The 17,141-nt window shown below is 47.5% G+C and overlaps 1 protein-coding gene across 5 annotated transcripts in view; it reads right to left on the reverse strand.

Moving 5' to 3' along the window:
* The window catches only part of LOC309622100 (uncharacterized protein), a 75,180-nt gene that overhangs the window by 38,657 nt on the left and 19,382 nt on the right, over positions 1 to 17,141 (reverse strand). For 2 of the 5 annotated variants that reach the window (XR_014240492.1, XM_082409273.1), the window contains 2 exons: positions 16,852 to 16,989; positions 4,170 to 4,307 (listed from right to left, as the gene is read on the reverse strand). Coding sequence is in view for 1 of the 5 variants with exons in the window: in XM_082409273.1 (XP_082265399.1) it covers positions 4,170 to 4,307; positions 16,852 to 16,989 (276 nt within the window). In the remaining 4 variants the exon portion in view is untranslated. Of the gene's footprint in view, positions 1 to 91; positions 113 to 4,169; positions 4,308 to 11,004; positions 11,178 to 16,851; positions 16,990 to 17,141 lie in introns of those variants that run through there. The other 3 variants (XR_014240493.1, XR_014240494.1, XR_014240495.1) reach the window with 3 other exon arrangements.

Genomic DNA, 17,141 nt, shown 5'->3' on the forward strand with positions numbered 1-17,141 from the left:
GTTAGTAGAAATGCCTTGCCCATCTTGCCCCTGAACCCCTTGAAAGGTACATGACTGCTGTGTTGGTGTTTAGGGGGAGCATCTCACTTACCAGGGACTGACTTCTCCCTTGATCCCTTTGTAGGGATGGAGACCTCCCCCCTGGTGATGAAAAATTCCCTGGGATTGCAACCTCCAAGCCAGACGTTTTGTGTGACACAAAGTCAAGAACTCCCCAAGTCCTGCAGTAGCAGAAACAGCCACATACTTGAGAGTAACCCACCATCTGAACTTGGGGACATTTCAGTGACAGCTCCAGTCCAGAGTGCCAGGCGTCTCCTGGCCCTGCCTCCAGCTCCAAGCCAGGGACAAATAGAGAGTAAGCACGTGGATGATATCAAAACCAAGCTTTCAAAGCCTCTGGATGCCTACCAGATCCCAACAGAGAACCAAGATCCTCCACTACTCCCTTTAGGAATCCCTGATATTCACCAGCCGCTGGCCTGCACCGATCCCCTCAGCCAAGAGGAGCAGCCTGGTTCTGAAAATGCTGATCTGGGAGAGAACAGCCGGAGTCGTCAGGACCTAGGGACACTTGAAAATGGGATTGAACCTAGCAGTGGTCTTGCAGACATTACTACACTGGCGGAGGATATTCACCTTCCCCAGCTCTTTAATCCTTTGAAAGATCTTGATCAATCCCAAGGTCCCAACGTGATCAAAGCTAAAGACACCAGAGCCATTAAGGTGAATCAGGTGCAGGAAAAGCCAAGTGTCATAAAGGTTCCCTCTGATCAACCCAGGAAGAACAAACAGAAAGCCTCTGAGCCTATCAGTGGCGCTCCCAAGGCCAAAATCCAGCCAAAGAATCCAGAGTGCCTGTTAGGGGGAGAAGTGGTTATATGCCACGCTGCAGTCAGTGACAGGGCTCCTGTGAACACGGCCAAGCACTCTCAAGGCAAACCTCAGAAAGCTGCATCCAGAAAGATCAGCAAAACTAAGAGCCACGGGCAGGAAAAGACCAAAAGGACCAGAGGGAGAAACAAGGCTGAGGAGAACAAGCAGTCAGGGAACAAAGTCAAGGCAGAAGAGAAGCCAGCAATCCCCCACACGAAGCGAAAGGAACACCAAACTGAGCTTCTCCAACAGAGCTTTCAAAAGCCTCGAACCTCCCTTGGCGTGCGCATGCTGGAGTCTGTGAAGGTTCTTCATGCGCTGGGGAAGAAGAATGAGACGAAAACTGGGCGCTCTTCCTGTCGGCTCTTGGGAAAGTCAAGCAACCCCAAAGACCCCCAGCCACCCCCAGCTATCCAGCCATGGCGGCATACCCCACGTGAGGGGAAGGGTCCTGAGAAAACGCAAGTCCAAGCCCAGAAACCAGACAGCAGTGCTGAAACAGAGTGTCCGTCTCCAGCCCAGTATGAGCGGCCTCCTCCTGGGAAGGTCAAGTTGATACCTCTGCCTTTTTCTGCCTGGGACAAGCCTCAAGCTCGACCCGCTCCTCGGAGGCCACAGTCTCTGGCCTCACATCGGCCTGCTGGGGCTTACCGTGCCCAGCCTGGTTCTACTGACTCAGCTCAACCTGCTGCAGCCAATTCATCCCAGCCAGCTCCTGCCTCTTTGCCAGGCCCCGCCAAACCAGCTCAGCCAACTGTGACCAACCCAACCCAACCGGCTTGGCCCAACCATACCCAGCCTCGTGTCCCTCAGTCTGCTGCTCCTAGGCCTGCACCCTCCAAAACTTCATCTGGCGCTCCTCTCCAGCGGGAGCCTGTTCCCCCTGCTGTGAATAAGCGCCAGTCCCCACCCAAGCTCCAAACCCACTTTCTACTCCAAGACTTCAGCAAGCAACGAGTTCCATGGAGGGAACCCAACGTGCCTGAGCCAGTCATGTCAAAGCCCATCAAACAAGAGCAGAGGCCAGAGCGAGAGGCCATGAAGAGGCGGGCTCAACAACAACGGGAGAATGCTGCCAGATACACCTCTTCGGGCAAGCTGCAATTTTTCACCGAGAGGGAAAACGAAATGGAAATTGCCGACTACTACGGATACGTCAAGTGAGAGCTGCTAGGATTCTTGGTGCCACCTTGGCTACCAGCTGTTCTTCCATACACAGGTAAGACAGGTATAGAACTGAATAAGTAAATGGAATACAATTAATAGACGAGTAACAAACCTTTCGAATTTTCAGATGCTGCTAACTGGGGCGTGAGAAAGGAAGGACTGAAAGTTGGATGGGAGAATGAAGGAAAGGGGTAAAAACTGAGCAAAGAGGAAGGAACTTGGCCCAGGGCTAGGAAGGCCAAAAGAGACGTATGGATTTAGGAAAGGAAGCAGGAGCGAGGATGAAATGGCAGAAGTAAAAAGCAGGGTCAGAGGTCTGGGTTGAAAGAACACAATTGGAGTAGAGTTGAAGGTGACAGAAGATGAGTCTAGGTTTACTAGGAGAAATAGAAAAAGTCTCTCGGGGACGCTGGCCTTAAGTCTCACAACCACCAGATAGGTATTTCAGAAAACAAGAGGTTCAGGACACATCTCTGAAAGGTCTGAGTTGCCTTATTCAGGTGTGACTGTAGTGGGGGAATAGGGAAATCTACCAGAGAAGTGGCTAGGGCTCAGAGTTATCCTAGGGGCAGCTGACGACAGGGGCAGAGCCAAGGGAACTGCTGGATCAGGAGGCCCACGAACAAAGCAGGGGCATAGCCGCCTGTCACTTCCCTGCCAGGAAGGAAGCCAGGTATATTACTGTAACCAAGGCACACTGGGGTCTTTACTGTATGGAGAACTTGGCTCCTGCCCGCAATCCTACGGCTCGGCGTCACACACAGGAAGTAGGGCCTCTGGGCAACCAGAAATGGGAATGGGACTGAAGGAGATTCAGCCCACAAATATCCGACCACCAGCTTCCACCTCTGCAGTCTGCCACCCTGTGTCTGCTCAACGCATCACAGAAACAAGTTTTCAAGGTGAGTATACAGACGGCAGAGAAAAGTTGAACAATGAGGTCAGCATTCAAAAATGGGGTCAAATCGACAGCTGGGAAGGGGTGTAGAGACAGGTAGAATTTAGATCCTGAGCCTTTAATAACCACTACCTTCTCTCAGTGCTCTCTGTTTTTAGACTCTATATGAGAACACCTAGGGCTTCCCTGGTGGCGCCTGCCAATGCAGGGGACACGGGTTCGAGCCCTGGTCTGCGAAGATCCCACATGCCGTGCAGCAACTAAGCGCATGTGCCACGACGACGGAGCCTGCATTCTAGAGCCCGTGAGCCTCAACTACCGAAGCCCACGTGCCTACAGCCCATGCTCCGCAACAAGAGAAGCCACCGCGATGAGATGCCCGCACACCGCAACCGAGAGTAGCCCCCGCTAGCCGCCAACTAGAGAAAGCCCGTGCACAGCAATGAGAGACCCAGTGCAGCCAAAAACATAAATACGTAGAATAAATAAGTTCAAACAGTAAATAAATACATAAACATAAATTACAAAAAAAAAGAACACCTAATGCAGGTGGGAAGGTGGGAGGGCCACCGTAGAGGTCATCTATGCTACATGTACAAGAACCCCGAGAGCACACCAATCGGTACCACACTTTTCACTGCTGTAGCCGATCGTTCCCCCTGTACTGCCACACTGTAGCACTCCCTTCCCTCATCTACTGCTATAGTCTCTTCGGAAGGTGTTTCAGAACTCTTGTTATGAGAGTGCCAGTTGAACTGTCCTCACTTCCTTCATTTATACCAGGATTGAAGACCTTGTGGTCCGAGATCCTGTCCAGAGAGCAAGCAGGCTAAGGCTCTGTCTTTGTTGATGTATTTCATCAGAAAGGGCTCTACCCCCTCTCCTAGTTCATGGTGTGAAGTGTTCTTGGCCTCTCGGGAAAGTGGGGAGAATGGAAAGGACCCTATATGAGAATGCTAGGCTCTGTAAAACATTTCAGGTTTTTAAAAATAAGACTCATTTTGTATTGGACTGACAACAGTCCTATGAAATACAAAGAAAGCCGAGAATCAGTGACAGGAAAGGATCACCAGTAAGAACTACAGCAGTCACCGCTTACCTCGTAGCATAGGGCACTGTCCGTGATCCTTAAGAAGAGTTAGTAGAAATGCCTTGCCCATCTTGCCCCTGAACCCCTTGAAAGGTACACGACTGCTGTGTTGGTGTTTAGGGGGAGCATCTCACTTACCAGGGACTGACTTCTCCCTTGATTCCTCTGTAGTGATGGAGACTTCCCCGCTGATGAAAAATTCCCTGGGATTGCAACCTCCAAGCCAGACAGCTTTCCTATGGAATGACAGAGAACTTGTCAAGGTGAAACACCAGTCTGCGGGAGAAAGGGAGGAAGAGAATGATGGAAATCGTTTCTGGGAAACTATTTTTACATTATGTGTTGTTTGTTCCCGGTAAATAAACTGAAATCTTCTTAACAGTACAACAAAATCTAAACCACTAAAGCCAACAATACAGGAGTATAACGTTCGAAAAAAATTTCTTTGGCTGCGCAGCATGTGGGATCTTAGCTCCCCAACCAGGGATTGAACCCACGCCTGCTGCGTTGGAAGCGCAGAGTCTTCACCACGGGACCACCGGGGAAGTCCCAGGACTATCACTTTTAAAGGAGAAGGTACAAACCCCTCGGTTCTATGAACTGGAGATTTTTAGTAAGAAGTCAATATATTTGTTGTTAGGCACATTTTATGTTAGGCTGTCTCCCTGCACAGGATGCAGGCGCCTTGAGAATGGAAGTCATATCCCTCTATAGTACGTCCCTCTTCTTTCTGCTTTGCAGTTTGCTGCTCCACTTGTTCAACCCCACCTAGTAATAACCTATACTTCCCTTGTTCCTGTTTTCCCATCTGGAAAACAGACAAAAGGCAACCAAACAACGCAAAGGTCTCAACAAATAAGGGATATCCAAAACCAGAGATGGCCAGAACTTCTGTACCCCTGATGAAATAGTCCTCATACAAAACCTGATAATCAAATTCCTTAATGCTAGGAATCACAGTGAAAAATAGTATCTGAACTGACTTCTGTCAGATGAGTGAGAACTAAGGTTAATTCAGTGTATCTGAAGCATAGAAAGTGAGGGCAAAAGTGGCACAAGATGGGGCTAGAGAAGCAGAGAGGATTCTAGACCACGCAGAGTCTTAAAGGCCAACAGTGTGTTTTCTATTCTCAAAACAATGCTTGTGAGCGATGTTTATGAGCAACGTTCCAACTTGCTTTGAAGGTTTCTTGTGTGAAGAGTGGATTGGAAGGAAACAAGATATATGGACACCAGTTAGGACCTAATCGCAACAGACAGGCAAGTTCAGTATTAGGAAGTTGAGGAAGAGCTGGCTGACAGATTCCAAAGAAATTCAGGAGATGAACTGAAGCGGGCTTAATGGGGTAGGAGATGGAGGAAAGGAAGGTCTTAGGGAATTCAAGGGTTTACTGCACACATGAGCAAAGTCTCAAAATTAATCATTTGAACGTACAGAGGCGGATCTCCCAAATGACACCGGTTAGGAAGCAACGGTACGCCCTTTAGAATTCCTAGAGACAACACAAATCAACTGTTTCGATGGAAAATTCGGCGGGACTCTTGATTTCCATGGGAATACAGAGAAAAGAGACACTGATCTGGCTTGCAGGTATATTTAGGAAGTTGTTAGCCGGACATCACCTACTAGTATCATGTAAGTAGGCCGTCCGAAGTAGGAAGCTTAGGGGAAAAACCTGGAGGAAAACTTAAAAGCTTAAGCCACACCTCTACACTACACCACCTTTCACAATTTCTTCTCAGATAAGCATCATCCCCATCAGTGAAGAAACTCGTTCGTACCTCATAATAGGAAAAACAGGCCTAAAGATTCAATGTGTGTCTTGGGAGGTCCCATCTATGCGATATCTTCCTGGGACCAGAAAAGGCCCCAGGAAGATCCATCTCTGCACCCCTGAAAGCTTACCACCAAGGAAAATGACTAGGTCCATAGATTTCCTCCCTCAAACCAGCTTACCTCACACATAGATCATTAGCAACTCCGCCCTTACTCACATTATCACAGTCACAAGAGTGGTTAGGGAGAAAAGCACTAACCAGGGGAACTAAAACAGAGGCAATCCAGGCCAAGCTGGGCTGGTGGCAGATATCTTGCTCCTTACGCTCGGGTGCATAATGCGACTCACCACAGTGCCTTTTTCACAGACCCTTTTGAACGTTTCTCCACAGAATCCAACAGCTCAAGTTAGTTCATGACGCTTCAAGGTCAACAATCGTCAAGAGAAAAACATGCAATATGTCTTACAATGTTGGATTCCTTACAAACAGGACAAGGAGATAACCATGTAGACAAAACCAGAGCATTTGAAAACATCTGTATTCTACAAACACACCAGTGAATGCTATAAATAAGGTACTATGACATAAAACAAAATGAAAACTAGATGTGAGACTGTTCTCTTCAGTGTACAGACTTCATGGCAGTTGCTGCACACTATCTAGCTACTTAGATCTTTAACTCTCTGTTCTGTTAATACCAAATGAGGCCCAAGTGTGTCAACCTGTTTCCCACAGAAACCAAAAAGTCTACATGCATCTCTTTTCTCCTGTGCCCTTTCACCTTACCTGCTCCCAATTCTCCACCAACGTCCTCCTCTTTCTCTAATTATTCTCCTCTTCATTTTGCTTGGCCTTGCCCCCAAGCATGCAAGACAGAGAGTCCTAGAGGTCCAAGATTCTAGAGTGGCTGTTTGCAAGGCGGAGGAGATTACAGTAACTGCCACACTGTATATACTTCTGTGCAAAGAAAAAGGGACAGTGTTCAGAATGTCTCTCACATATAACAAGAGCTGGAGATGGCAGGATACCTGTGTGGCCCAAGGAACTAGAGCTAGCAAATTATGGGCCAAACAATTGCAACCAAAGGCTGGAAGAGGAAAGGTCTGCAACCAGCTCTGTCTCCTAGCTCTCTGGTATTTGCTGCCAACGGGCAGAGTCTATTTCGTGAAGCATCAAGCACTGAAAAGAAGACTCCTGCTGCTGGAAGTTGACAGGAAGTAACGTCCAATGCAAGATCAAGGCTTGTCCTCGAAGCAATGCCCATAATGGAAGAAAAAAAAAAAAGAGAAAGCGGAAGAGAAATGTTAAGTCGCAAGTCCAACCTGGCCCCCAGCCTAGCCCAGCCCAAGGAAGGTAGGAGTCAAGGAGAAGAAACTAAAAGAGAAGAGCCTTGGACCACAACATTCTCCACAAGGTACACTCAAGAAACTTCACCTTACTCTTGAACCAAGTTACAAAGAGAGCTTCTTAATCCCTACTTTGGCTCCTTAAAAGCTGCTATCAGTTCACTCATTAGACACATCTGATTTCAGAACAACTGTAATAGTTCAAACTAGATGGCTCTTTCCTTCCTAAGGATTATTAATTAAAGAAGATCTATATAGCTCTAAGTATATGATACATAAAATAGAATACTCTGTAGAATATAAGTAACTCTTAGTTCAGTGTATTAATGAACGTCTGTAAGAAATGTGGCAATGATTTCCCTAATGGAAGAGCCTGGGGGAGGTAAATCTGTCTTCTAGGATTTCCTCCTCCCCAAAGCTCAGAAACTCAGGTGTTGTTTTAGCTCTCCTACACTCTCTTCACCCAAGCCCGCCTTCCTGTTGGGGATCGGACCTCCCTATTGGCTCTCTCATACCTTTCAACTGCCTGCTTTGTGACATCACTCTCCTCCCAAACCTACTACCACTTGGTAGAGCCTTGGGGTTTCCGTGGAGCTGTTTGGACCAGTAACCAGTGACCTCTGTACTGGACACGTGCGCCGTTCAGCTGCAGCCACTCAGACATCCTCTAGTGTTGTCTCCTCATCCCTTGTACCTGCAGTGGATGCTTCCTCTTCTCTGACCATGTCAGGTAAGAAAAGAAACTTTGGAAAGTTTTGCGTTCGATTTCTTTTGCCCCTAAATTGAGTAGGAGATTCAAAATAGCATGGAATAATGAGGGAAAGTATTGAACTACAAGTCTGGAGACCTAATTTCACTTTTGACTTTGACGTTTACTATCTGTGTGACTTTGGACAAATCACTGGCTGTCTCACAAAGCCTGTTGCTTTCCTTAACTGTTACGTTAGGATACCACATTGGGTTGATCACTCTGATCCCCTTCTTTTCCAGTATTGAGCCTTAAAGGGTACCCATGTAGAAAACGAAATCAGACACTTCTCAAGAGTGTTTCAACAGAAACACAGAAAAGCCAGGGGACATAGAAAACTAGCAATATATACCAAGATGTTTCATCTCTAATGGTCTCCCTCCACTAGGATTTCGACTAGTTGAAAAGAGAGAATAGGGAGAGAGGATGGAGAGTACTGGGCTCTACAGGGAGGCACAGAGTCGAGCGTAAGGAAGTTTAGGACGGTTTTCATTAGCACAGGCCAACAGGCACCAAGAGATGGGAGAAAATGTAAGAATGAAGAGGGAAAGCATAGAGGAGCTCTCAAGAAAAACGGAGTTTGCAATGGAATGCTGATGGGAACCAAAGATTTTCAATTAAAGCAGAAACAGCACAGAGGGAAACCTGCTCAGAGCAGGGCAAAACCAAGTTGATGGTAGCAAACCCTTACATTAACAGACTAAGAAGGAAAGTAAGGCCAGAACAGGGGATCACCGGGAAAGGCAGCTTATCAGAAAAGTCATACTCCGTTTTCTTTCTTTTATTGCCTCTCTGAATACAGTTGGCCACTTGACAGTTTTGAATATAAACATTTTAGAAATACGTTTTAGAAATGATGCCTCCTATAAACAAGCAACCACAGTGGTTATCTAGGGGGCTGCTTTTCAGTGTTTTATTCTTTCTAATTTTTAAACTAGGTAGACATTTCACCAATTCAACATTTTAAGTGATATCTTCTAAATTGAATCAGAAGGACTATTTTCCTTGGTGTGATATGTAGGTTCTAAGGCAAGGCTGCTTTTCATTTTTACAGTTATTTCCTTCCTAACACAGAGAGCACATTGATCAACAGCATCGTTCGCTTGTAGAGCTTAGCTACCGAAGAAGAAGAAGAAAAAGTCAAGCCCCACATCTCTAATTCCCCCCCCCACTTAGGGAATTCCCTGGCGGTCCAGTGCTTAGGACTCGGTGCTTTCACGGCCAGGGCCACGCGGCGCGGCCAAAGAAACAAAACAAACAAACATCCACGTTTATCGAAAACCATATTGTGGAGTCCTGTGGATTTTCTTACATTTGAAAATCTTTTTTAATTGGATTCTAGGCATGATGGTTTTTTGAGGTTTTGGGATGCCATCTTCTTGGATGCTGAAGATGATTCTAATCTAAGTTCTAGGATAAATCCAAAAACCTTCCTGATACATTTTAAGCTTCCTTTCTGCTTATTATATAAGCTATATTCATTGAAATATATATTTCTCCTAGGCTTAATACCTCTTACTTGCTGGGTAAAAATATGAAGGAGCACAATAATGAAACTCTTTTACACTTATTATTTTGCTGTCTGCTTCGTACCGGTTTTCATTGAAATACTTGTCTATATGTGTTGTGGCTACCTATACATGCACATTTATTGCATTCTGTTGCTTGTTATGCATTTTTTACTGACATACCTTCTCTGTCTGTATGCATTGGCTAGGAATTCATTCACCTCTATCACCTCCATCGTGTCTTCTGGTTAATAGTATTCACTAAAATAGAGTGGGCAAAATTCACTTTCATAATATTGCATGGATAGTACAGAATGCCATTTGTTAGTAAATTCATTAGGCTTCGATACTTGCCACATACCCCAGTTTTCATTAATATCTATGGATTTCTTTTTCGTTAACGTAATATGCTTGTCATGATTTTTCTTTGTCTTTCTAGAACTTATTGTATCTTCCTCCATATAAATCATACGCAATAGATCAGCTTATTCATCTATTAATTATTACTGCTATTATTATTGGTGGTGGTGTTATAACCACTTTATAGGTGAGGAATCTGAAGTAATCAGATAACTTTTCCCTTTCCAAAAGCACTTAAGAAATCCACTTTCGGGTAATCATTTTGAGGTAGGATGAGAAACCGGGCTTGAAGAGGGCAAAAATGACTCTTTCAATTCACCAGTTGGACTGAGCTGTACGTCACCTCTAGGTAATAGCGTGGGAACTGCACAAGCAAAGGGAGACACTGAAGACGACAATGGTAATAGCCGTACTGTTTTCTAATGGACAAAAAAAATGCCTATATTATAAGTTCTATTTCTCCTGCTTTCTGGCAGTATCATGCTCAGAGTGGAGTCCTGGCAAGGAAGTCAGGATACTTAGGTTCTGAAACCTGGTAATGATACTAACATAATGAGAGAACTTGAACAAGTCAACCCGACCTCTCTGAGCCTCAGTTTCCTTACTCACGAAATGAGACTGAGAACATCGAAGTTCTCTAAGGGCCTCCTAGTTCTAAAATGCTTCCAGTCTAGGAAATAGCATAGAAGTCAATACGAGTGCAGGCTGAAGGGAAAGACAGGGCAGGGAGAAGGTTGCTTCCAGCCTAGAGAACAATCTCTGAACCACACCACTTGGCTCTTCTGCCCGTCTGTGCCCAAGATGGGAGCACAGGCAGTTAATAGAGAAGAGTGGAAAACTGCTCAGTCCTTACAGCCATCATTAACTGTCTGATTTTGGGTTTCTCAGGAAGTAGTGATAGTAGAGGTGTCCTGATAGCAAGAACCTTCAGATGATGCCGTTCCTCAAACGTAGTGAGAATTTCTCAACCTCCCTGAGTTTTTCATGACCCTCTTGTTCTTACAGAAAATTTCCAACATCCATCTCTACTTGGAACTCTAAATTCTCTGCAGCATTCTCCTCCTGTGGTGAGCAATGCAACTTCCCTAACACGAAGTGTCTGCAACTTCTCCAGAGTCTCTGCCCCTGCCGTCAGTTCGGCATCGGCTACCGGTACCCCTTTCCAGACACTCATGGGTAGTGCCTACCTTTACCAACATTCTAGCACGACTATGTTATCTGGAGTTACTGACCACAGCCAGATCTCCACTTCAGCTGCTTCCTATCCAGGTGTTCTTGAGTGGGACATCACAGCAAGCACTGAAAAGAATTCTTCTTCACTCGGAGACTTTACTCTGGCACTCACTGACCGCCACACAGCTGCCTCCTCCATGTTTCTGGCAGCCCAGTATGATAAAACTTCAGACGCCAAGAACATGGTCCCTCTACATCCATCGCTTTCTGCCAGCCTTGCTCAGGGAACACCATCTCAGATTCCAAATCAGGGGCAGAGCCGCCTGTCACTTCCCTGCCAGGACGGAAGCCAGGTATATTACTATAACCAAGGCACACTGGGGTCTTTACTGTATGGAGAACTTGGCTCCTGCCCGCAATCCTACGGCTCGGCGTCATACACAGGAAGTCGGGCCTCTGGGCAACCAGAAATGGGAATGGGACTGAAGGAGATTCAGCCCACAAATATCCGACCACCAGCTTCCACCTCTGCAGTCTGCCACCCTGTGTCTGCTCAACGCATCACAGAAACAAGTTTTCAAGGTGAGTATAACAAACGCCAGAGAAAGTTGAAGAATGAGGTCGGCACTCAAAAATGGGGTCAAATCGACAGCTGGGAAGGGGTGTAGAGGCAGGTAGAATTTAGATCCTGAGCCTTTAATAACCACTACCTTCGCTCAGTGCCCTCTGTTTTTAGACTCTCTATGAGAACACCTAGGGCTTCCCTGGTGGCGCCGTGGTTAAGAATCCGCCTGCCAATGCAATGCGGGGGACACGGGTTCGAGCCCTGGTCTGCGAAGATCCCACATGCCGTGCAGCAACTAAGCGCATGTGCCACAACGACGGAGCCTGCATTCTAGAGCCCGTGAGCCTCAACTACCGAAGCCCACGTGCCTACAGCCCATGCTCCGCAACAAAGAGAAGCCACCGCGATGAGAAGCCCGCACACCGCAACCAAGAGTAGCCCCCGCTAGCCGCCAACTAGAGAAAGCCCGTGCACAGCAATGAGAGACCCAGTGCAGCCAAAAAAATAAATACGTAGAATAAATAAGTTCAAACAGTAAATAAATACATAAACATAAATTACAAAAAAAAGAACACCTAATGCAGGTGGGAAGGTGGGAGGGCCACTGTAGAGGTCATCTATGCTACATGTACAAGAACCCCGAGAGCACACCAATCGGTACCACACTTTTCACTGCTGTAGCCGATCGTTCCCCCTGTACTGCCACACTGTAGCACTCCCTTCCCTCATCTACTGCTATAGTCTCTTTGGAAGGTGTTTCCGAACTCTTGTTATCAGAGTGCCAGTTGAACTGTCCTCACTTCCTTCATTTATACCAGGATTGAAGACCTTGTGGTCCGAGATCCTGTCCAGAGAGCAAGCAGGCTAAGACTCTGTCTTTGTTGATGTATTTCATCAGCAAGGGCTCTACCCCCTCTCCTAGTTCATGGTGTGACGTGTTCTTGGCCTCTCGGGAAAGTGGGGAGAATGGAAAGGACCCTATATGAGAATGCTAGGCTTTGTAAAACATTTCAGGTTTTTAAAAATAAGACTCATTTTGTATTGGACTTATAACAGTCCTATGAAATACAAAGCGAGCCGAGAATCAGCGACAGGAAAGGCTCACCAGTAAGAATTACAACAGTCACCGCTTACCTCGTAGCATAGGGCACTGTCCATGATCCTTAAGAAGAGTTAGTAGAAATGCCTTGCCCATCTTGCCCCTGAACCCCTTGAAAGGTACACGACTGCTGTGTTGGTGTTTAGGGGGAGCATCTCACTTACCAGGGACTGACTTCTCCCTTGATCCCTTTGTAGGGATGGAGACCTCCCCCCTGGTGATGAAAAATTCCCTGGGATTGCAACCTCCAAGCCAGACGTTTTGTGTGACACAAAGTCAAGAACTCCCCAAGTCCTGCAGTAGCAGAAACAGCCACATACTTGAGAGTAACCCACCATCTGAACTTGGGGACATTTCAGTGACAGCTCCAGTCCAGAGTGCCAGGCGTCTCCTGGCCCTGCCTCCAGCTCCAAGCCAGGGACAAATAGAGAGTAAGCACGTGGATGATATCAAAACCAAGCTTTCAAAGCCTCTGGATGCCTACCAGATCCCAACAGAGAACCAAGATCCTCCACTACTCCCTTTAGGAATCCCTGATATTCACCAGCCGCTGGCCTGCACCGATCCCCTCAGCCAAGAGGAGCAGCCTGGTTCTGAAAATGCTGATCTGGGAGAGAACAGCCGGAGTCGTCAGGACCTAGGGACACTTGAAAATGGGATTGAACCTAGCAGTGGTCTTGCAGACATTACTACACTGGCGGAGGATATTCACCTTCCCCAGCTCTTTAATCCTTTGAAAGATCTTGATCAATCCCAAGGTCCCAACGTGATCAAAGCTAAAGACACCAGAGCCATTAAGGTGAATCAGGTGCAGGAAAAGCCAAGTGTCATAAAGGTTCCCTCTGATCAACCCAGGAAGAACAAACAGAAAGCCTCTGAGCCTATCAGTGGCGCTCCCAAGGCCAAAATCCAGCCAAAGAATCCAGAGTGCCTGTTAGGGGGAGAAGTGGTTATATGCCACGCTGCAGTCAGTGACAGGGCTCCTGTGAACACGGCCAAGCACTCTCAAGGCAAACCTCAGAAAGCTGCATCCAGAAAGATCAGCAAAACTAAGAGCCACGGGCAGGAAAAGACCAAAAGGACCAGAGGGAGAAACAAGGCTGAGGAGAACAAGCAGTCAGGGAACAAAGTCAAGGCAGAAGAGAAGCCAGCAATCCCCCACACGAAGCGAAAGGAACACCAAACTGAGCTTCTCCAACAGAGCTTTCAAAAGCCTCGAACCTCCCTTGGCGTGCGCATGCTGGAGTCTGTGAAGGTTCTTCATGCGCTGGGGAAGAAGAATGAGACGAAAACTGGGCTCTCTTCCTGTCGGCTCTTGGGAAAGTCAAGCAACCCCAAAGACCCCCAGCCACCCCCAGCTATCCAGCCATGGCGGCATACCCCACGTGAGGGGAAGGGTCCTGAGAAAACGCAAGTCCAAGCCCAGAAACCAGACAGCAGTGCTGAAACAGAGTGTCCGTCTCCAGCCCAGTATGAGCGGCCTCCTCCTGGGAAGGTCAAGTTGATACCTCTGCCTTTTTCTGCCTGGGACAAGCCTCAAGCTCGACCCGCTCCTCGGAGGCCACAGTCTCTGGCCTCACATCGGCCTGCTGGGGCTTACCGTGCCCAGCCTGGTTCTACTGACTCAGCTCAACCTGCTGCAGCCAATTCATCCCAGCCAGCTCCTGCCTCTTTGCCAGGCCCCGCCAAACCAGCTCAGCCAACTGTGACCAACCCAACCCAACCGGCTTGGCCCAACCATACCCAGCCTCGTGTCCCTCAGTCTGCTGCTCCTAGGCCTGCACCCTCCAAAACTTCATCTGGCGCTCCTCTCCAGCGGGAGCCTGTTCCCCCTGCTGTGAATAAGCGCCAGTCCCCACCCAAGCTCCAAACCCACTTTCTACTCCAAGACTTCAGCAAGCAACGAGTTCCATGGAGGGAACCCAACGTGCCTGAGCCAGTCATGTCAAAGCCCATCGAACAAGAGCAGAGGCCAGAGCGAGAGGCCATGAAGAGGCGGGCTCAACAACAACGGGAGAATGCTGCCAGATACACCTCTTCGGGCAAGCTGCAATTTTTCACCGAGAGGGAAAACGAAATGGAAATTGCCGACTACTACGGATACGTCAAGTGAGAGCTGCTAGGATTCTTGGTGCCACCTTGGCTACCAGCTGTTCTTCCATACACAGGTAAGACAGGTATAGAACTGAATAAGTAAATGGAATACAATTAATAGACGAGTAACAAACCTTTCGAATTTTCAGATGCTGCTAACTGGGGCGTGAGAAAGGAAGGACTGAAAGTTGGATGGGAGAATGAAGGAAAGGGGTAAAAACTGAGCAAAGAGGAAGGAACTTGGCCCAGGGCTAGGAAGGCCAAAAGAGACGTATGGATTTAGGAAAGGAAGCAGGAGCGAGGATGAAATGGCAGAAGTAAAAAGCAGGGTCAGAGGTCTGGGTTGAAAGAACACAATTGGAGTAGAGTTGAAGGTGACAGAAGATGAGTCTAGGTTTACTAGGAGAAATAGAAAAAGTCTCTCGGGGACGCTGGCCTTAAGTCTCACAACCACCAGATAGGTATTTCAGAAAACAAGAGGTTCAGGACACATCTCTGAAAGGTCTGAGTTGCCTTATTCAGGTGTGACTGTAGTGGGGGAATAGGGAAATCTACCAGAGAAGTGGCTAGGGCTCAGAGTTATCCTAGGGGCAGCTGACGACAGGGGCAGAGCCAAGGGAACTGCTGGATCAGGAGGCCCACGAACAAAGCAGGGGCATAGCCGCCTGTCACTTCCCTGCCAGGAAGGAAGCCAGGTATATTACTGTAACCAAGGCACACTGGGGTCTTTACTGTATGGAGAACTTGGCTCCTGCCCGCAATCCTACGGCTCGGCGTCACACACAGGAAGTAGGGCCTCTGGGCAACCAGAAATGGGAATGGGACTGAAGGAGATTCAGCCCACAAATATCCGACCACCAGCTTCCACCTCTGCAGTCTGCCACCCTGTGTCTGCTCAACGCATCACAGAAACAAGTTTTCAAGGTGAGTATACAGACGGCAGAGAAAAGTTGAACAATGAGGTCAGCATTCAAAAATGGGGTCAAATCGACAGCTGGGAAGGGGTGTAGAGACAGGTAGAATTTAGATCCTGAGCCTTTAATAACCACTACCTTCTCTCAGTGCTCTCTGTTTTTAGACTCTATATGAGAACACCTAGGGCTTCCCTGGTGGCGCCTGCCAATGCAGGGGACACGGGTTCGAGCCCTGGTCTGCGAAGATCCCACATGCCGTGCAGCAACTAAGCGCATGTGCCACGACGACGGAGCCTGCATTCTAGAGCCCGTGAGCCTCAACTACCGAAGCCCACGTGCCTACAGCCCATGCTCCGCAACAAGAGAAGCCACCGCGATGAGATGCCCGCACACCGCAACCGAGAGTAGCCCCCGCTAGCCGCCAACTAGAGAAAGCCCGTGCACAGCAATGAGAGACGCAGTGCAGCCAAAAAAATAAATACGTAGAATAAATAAGTTCAAACAATAAATAAATACATAAACATAAATTACAAAAAAAAAGAACACCTAATGCAGGTGGGAAGGTGGGAGGGCCACCGTAGAGGTCATCTATGCTACATGTACAAGAACCCCGAGAGCACACCAATCGGTACCACACTTTTCACTGCTGTAGCCGATCGTTCCCCCTGTACTGCCACACTGTAGCACTCCCTTCCCTCATCTACTGCTATAGTCTCTTCGGAAGGTGTTTCCGAACTCTTGTTATGAGAGTGCCAGTTGAACTGTCCTCACTTCCTTCATTTATACCAGGATTGAAGACCTTGTGGTCCGAGATCCTGTCCAGAGAGCAAGCAGGCTAAGGCTCTGTCTTTGTTGATGTATTTCATCAGAAAGGGCTCTACCCCCTCTCCTAGTTCATGGTGTGAAGTGTTCTTGGCCTCTCGGGAAAGTGGGGAGAATGGAAAGGACCCTATATGAGAATGCTAGGCTCTGTAAAACATTTCAGGTTTTTAAAAATAAGACTCATTTTGTATTGGACTGACAACAGTCCTATGAAATACAAAGAAGGCCGAGAATCAGTGACAGGAAAGGATCACCAGTAAGAACTACAGCAGTCACCGCTTACCTCGTAGCATAGGGCACTGTCCGTGATCCTTAAGAAGAGTTAGTAGAAATGCCTTGCCCATCTTGCCCCTGAACCCCTTGAAAGGTACACGACTGCTGTGTTGGTGTTTAGGGGGAGCATCTCACTTACCAGGGACTGACTTCTCCCTTGATTCCTCTGTAGTGATGGAGACTTCCCCGCTGATGAAAAATTCCCTGGGATTGCAACCTCCAAGCCAGACAGCTTTCCTATGGAATGACAGAGAACTTGTCAAGGTGAAACACCAGTCTGCGGGAGAAAGGGAGGAAGAGAATGATGGAAATCGTTTCTGGGAAACTATTTTTACATTATGTGTTGTTTGTTCCCGGTAAATAAACTGAAATCTTCTTAACAGTACAACAAAATCTAAACCACTAAAGCCAACAATACAGGAGTATAAC

Source organism: Balaenoptera borealis (genome assembly GCF_965194805.1).
Source record: "Balaenoptera borealis genome assembly, contig: HAP1_SCAFFOLD_1520, whole genome shotgun sequence".
NCBI classification, from domain to species: Eukaryota; Metazoa; Chordata; class Mammalia; order Artiodactyla; family Balaenopteridae; genus Balaenoptera; species Balaenoptera borealis.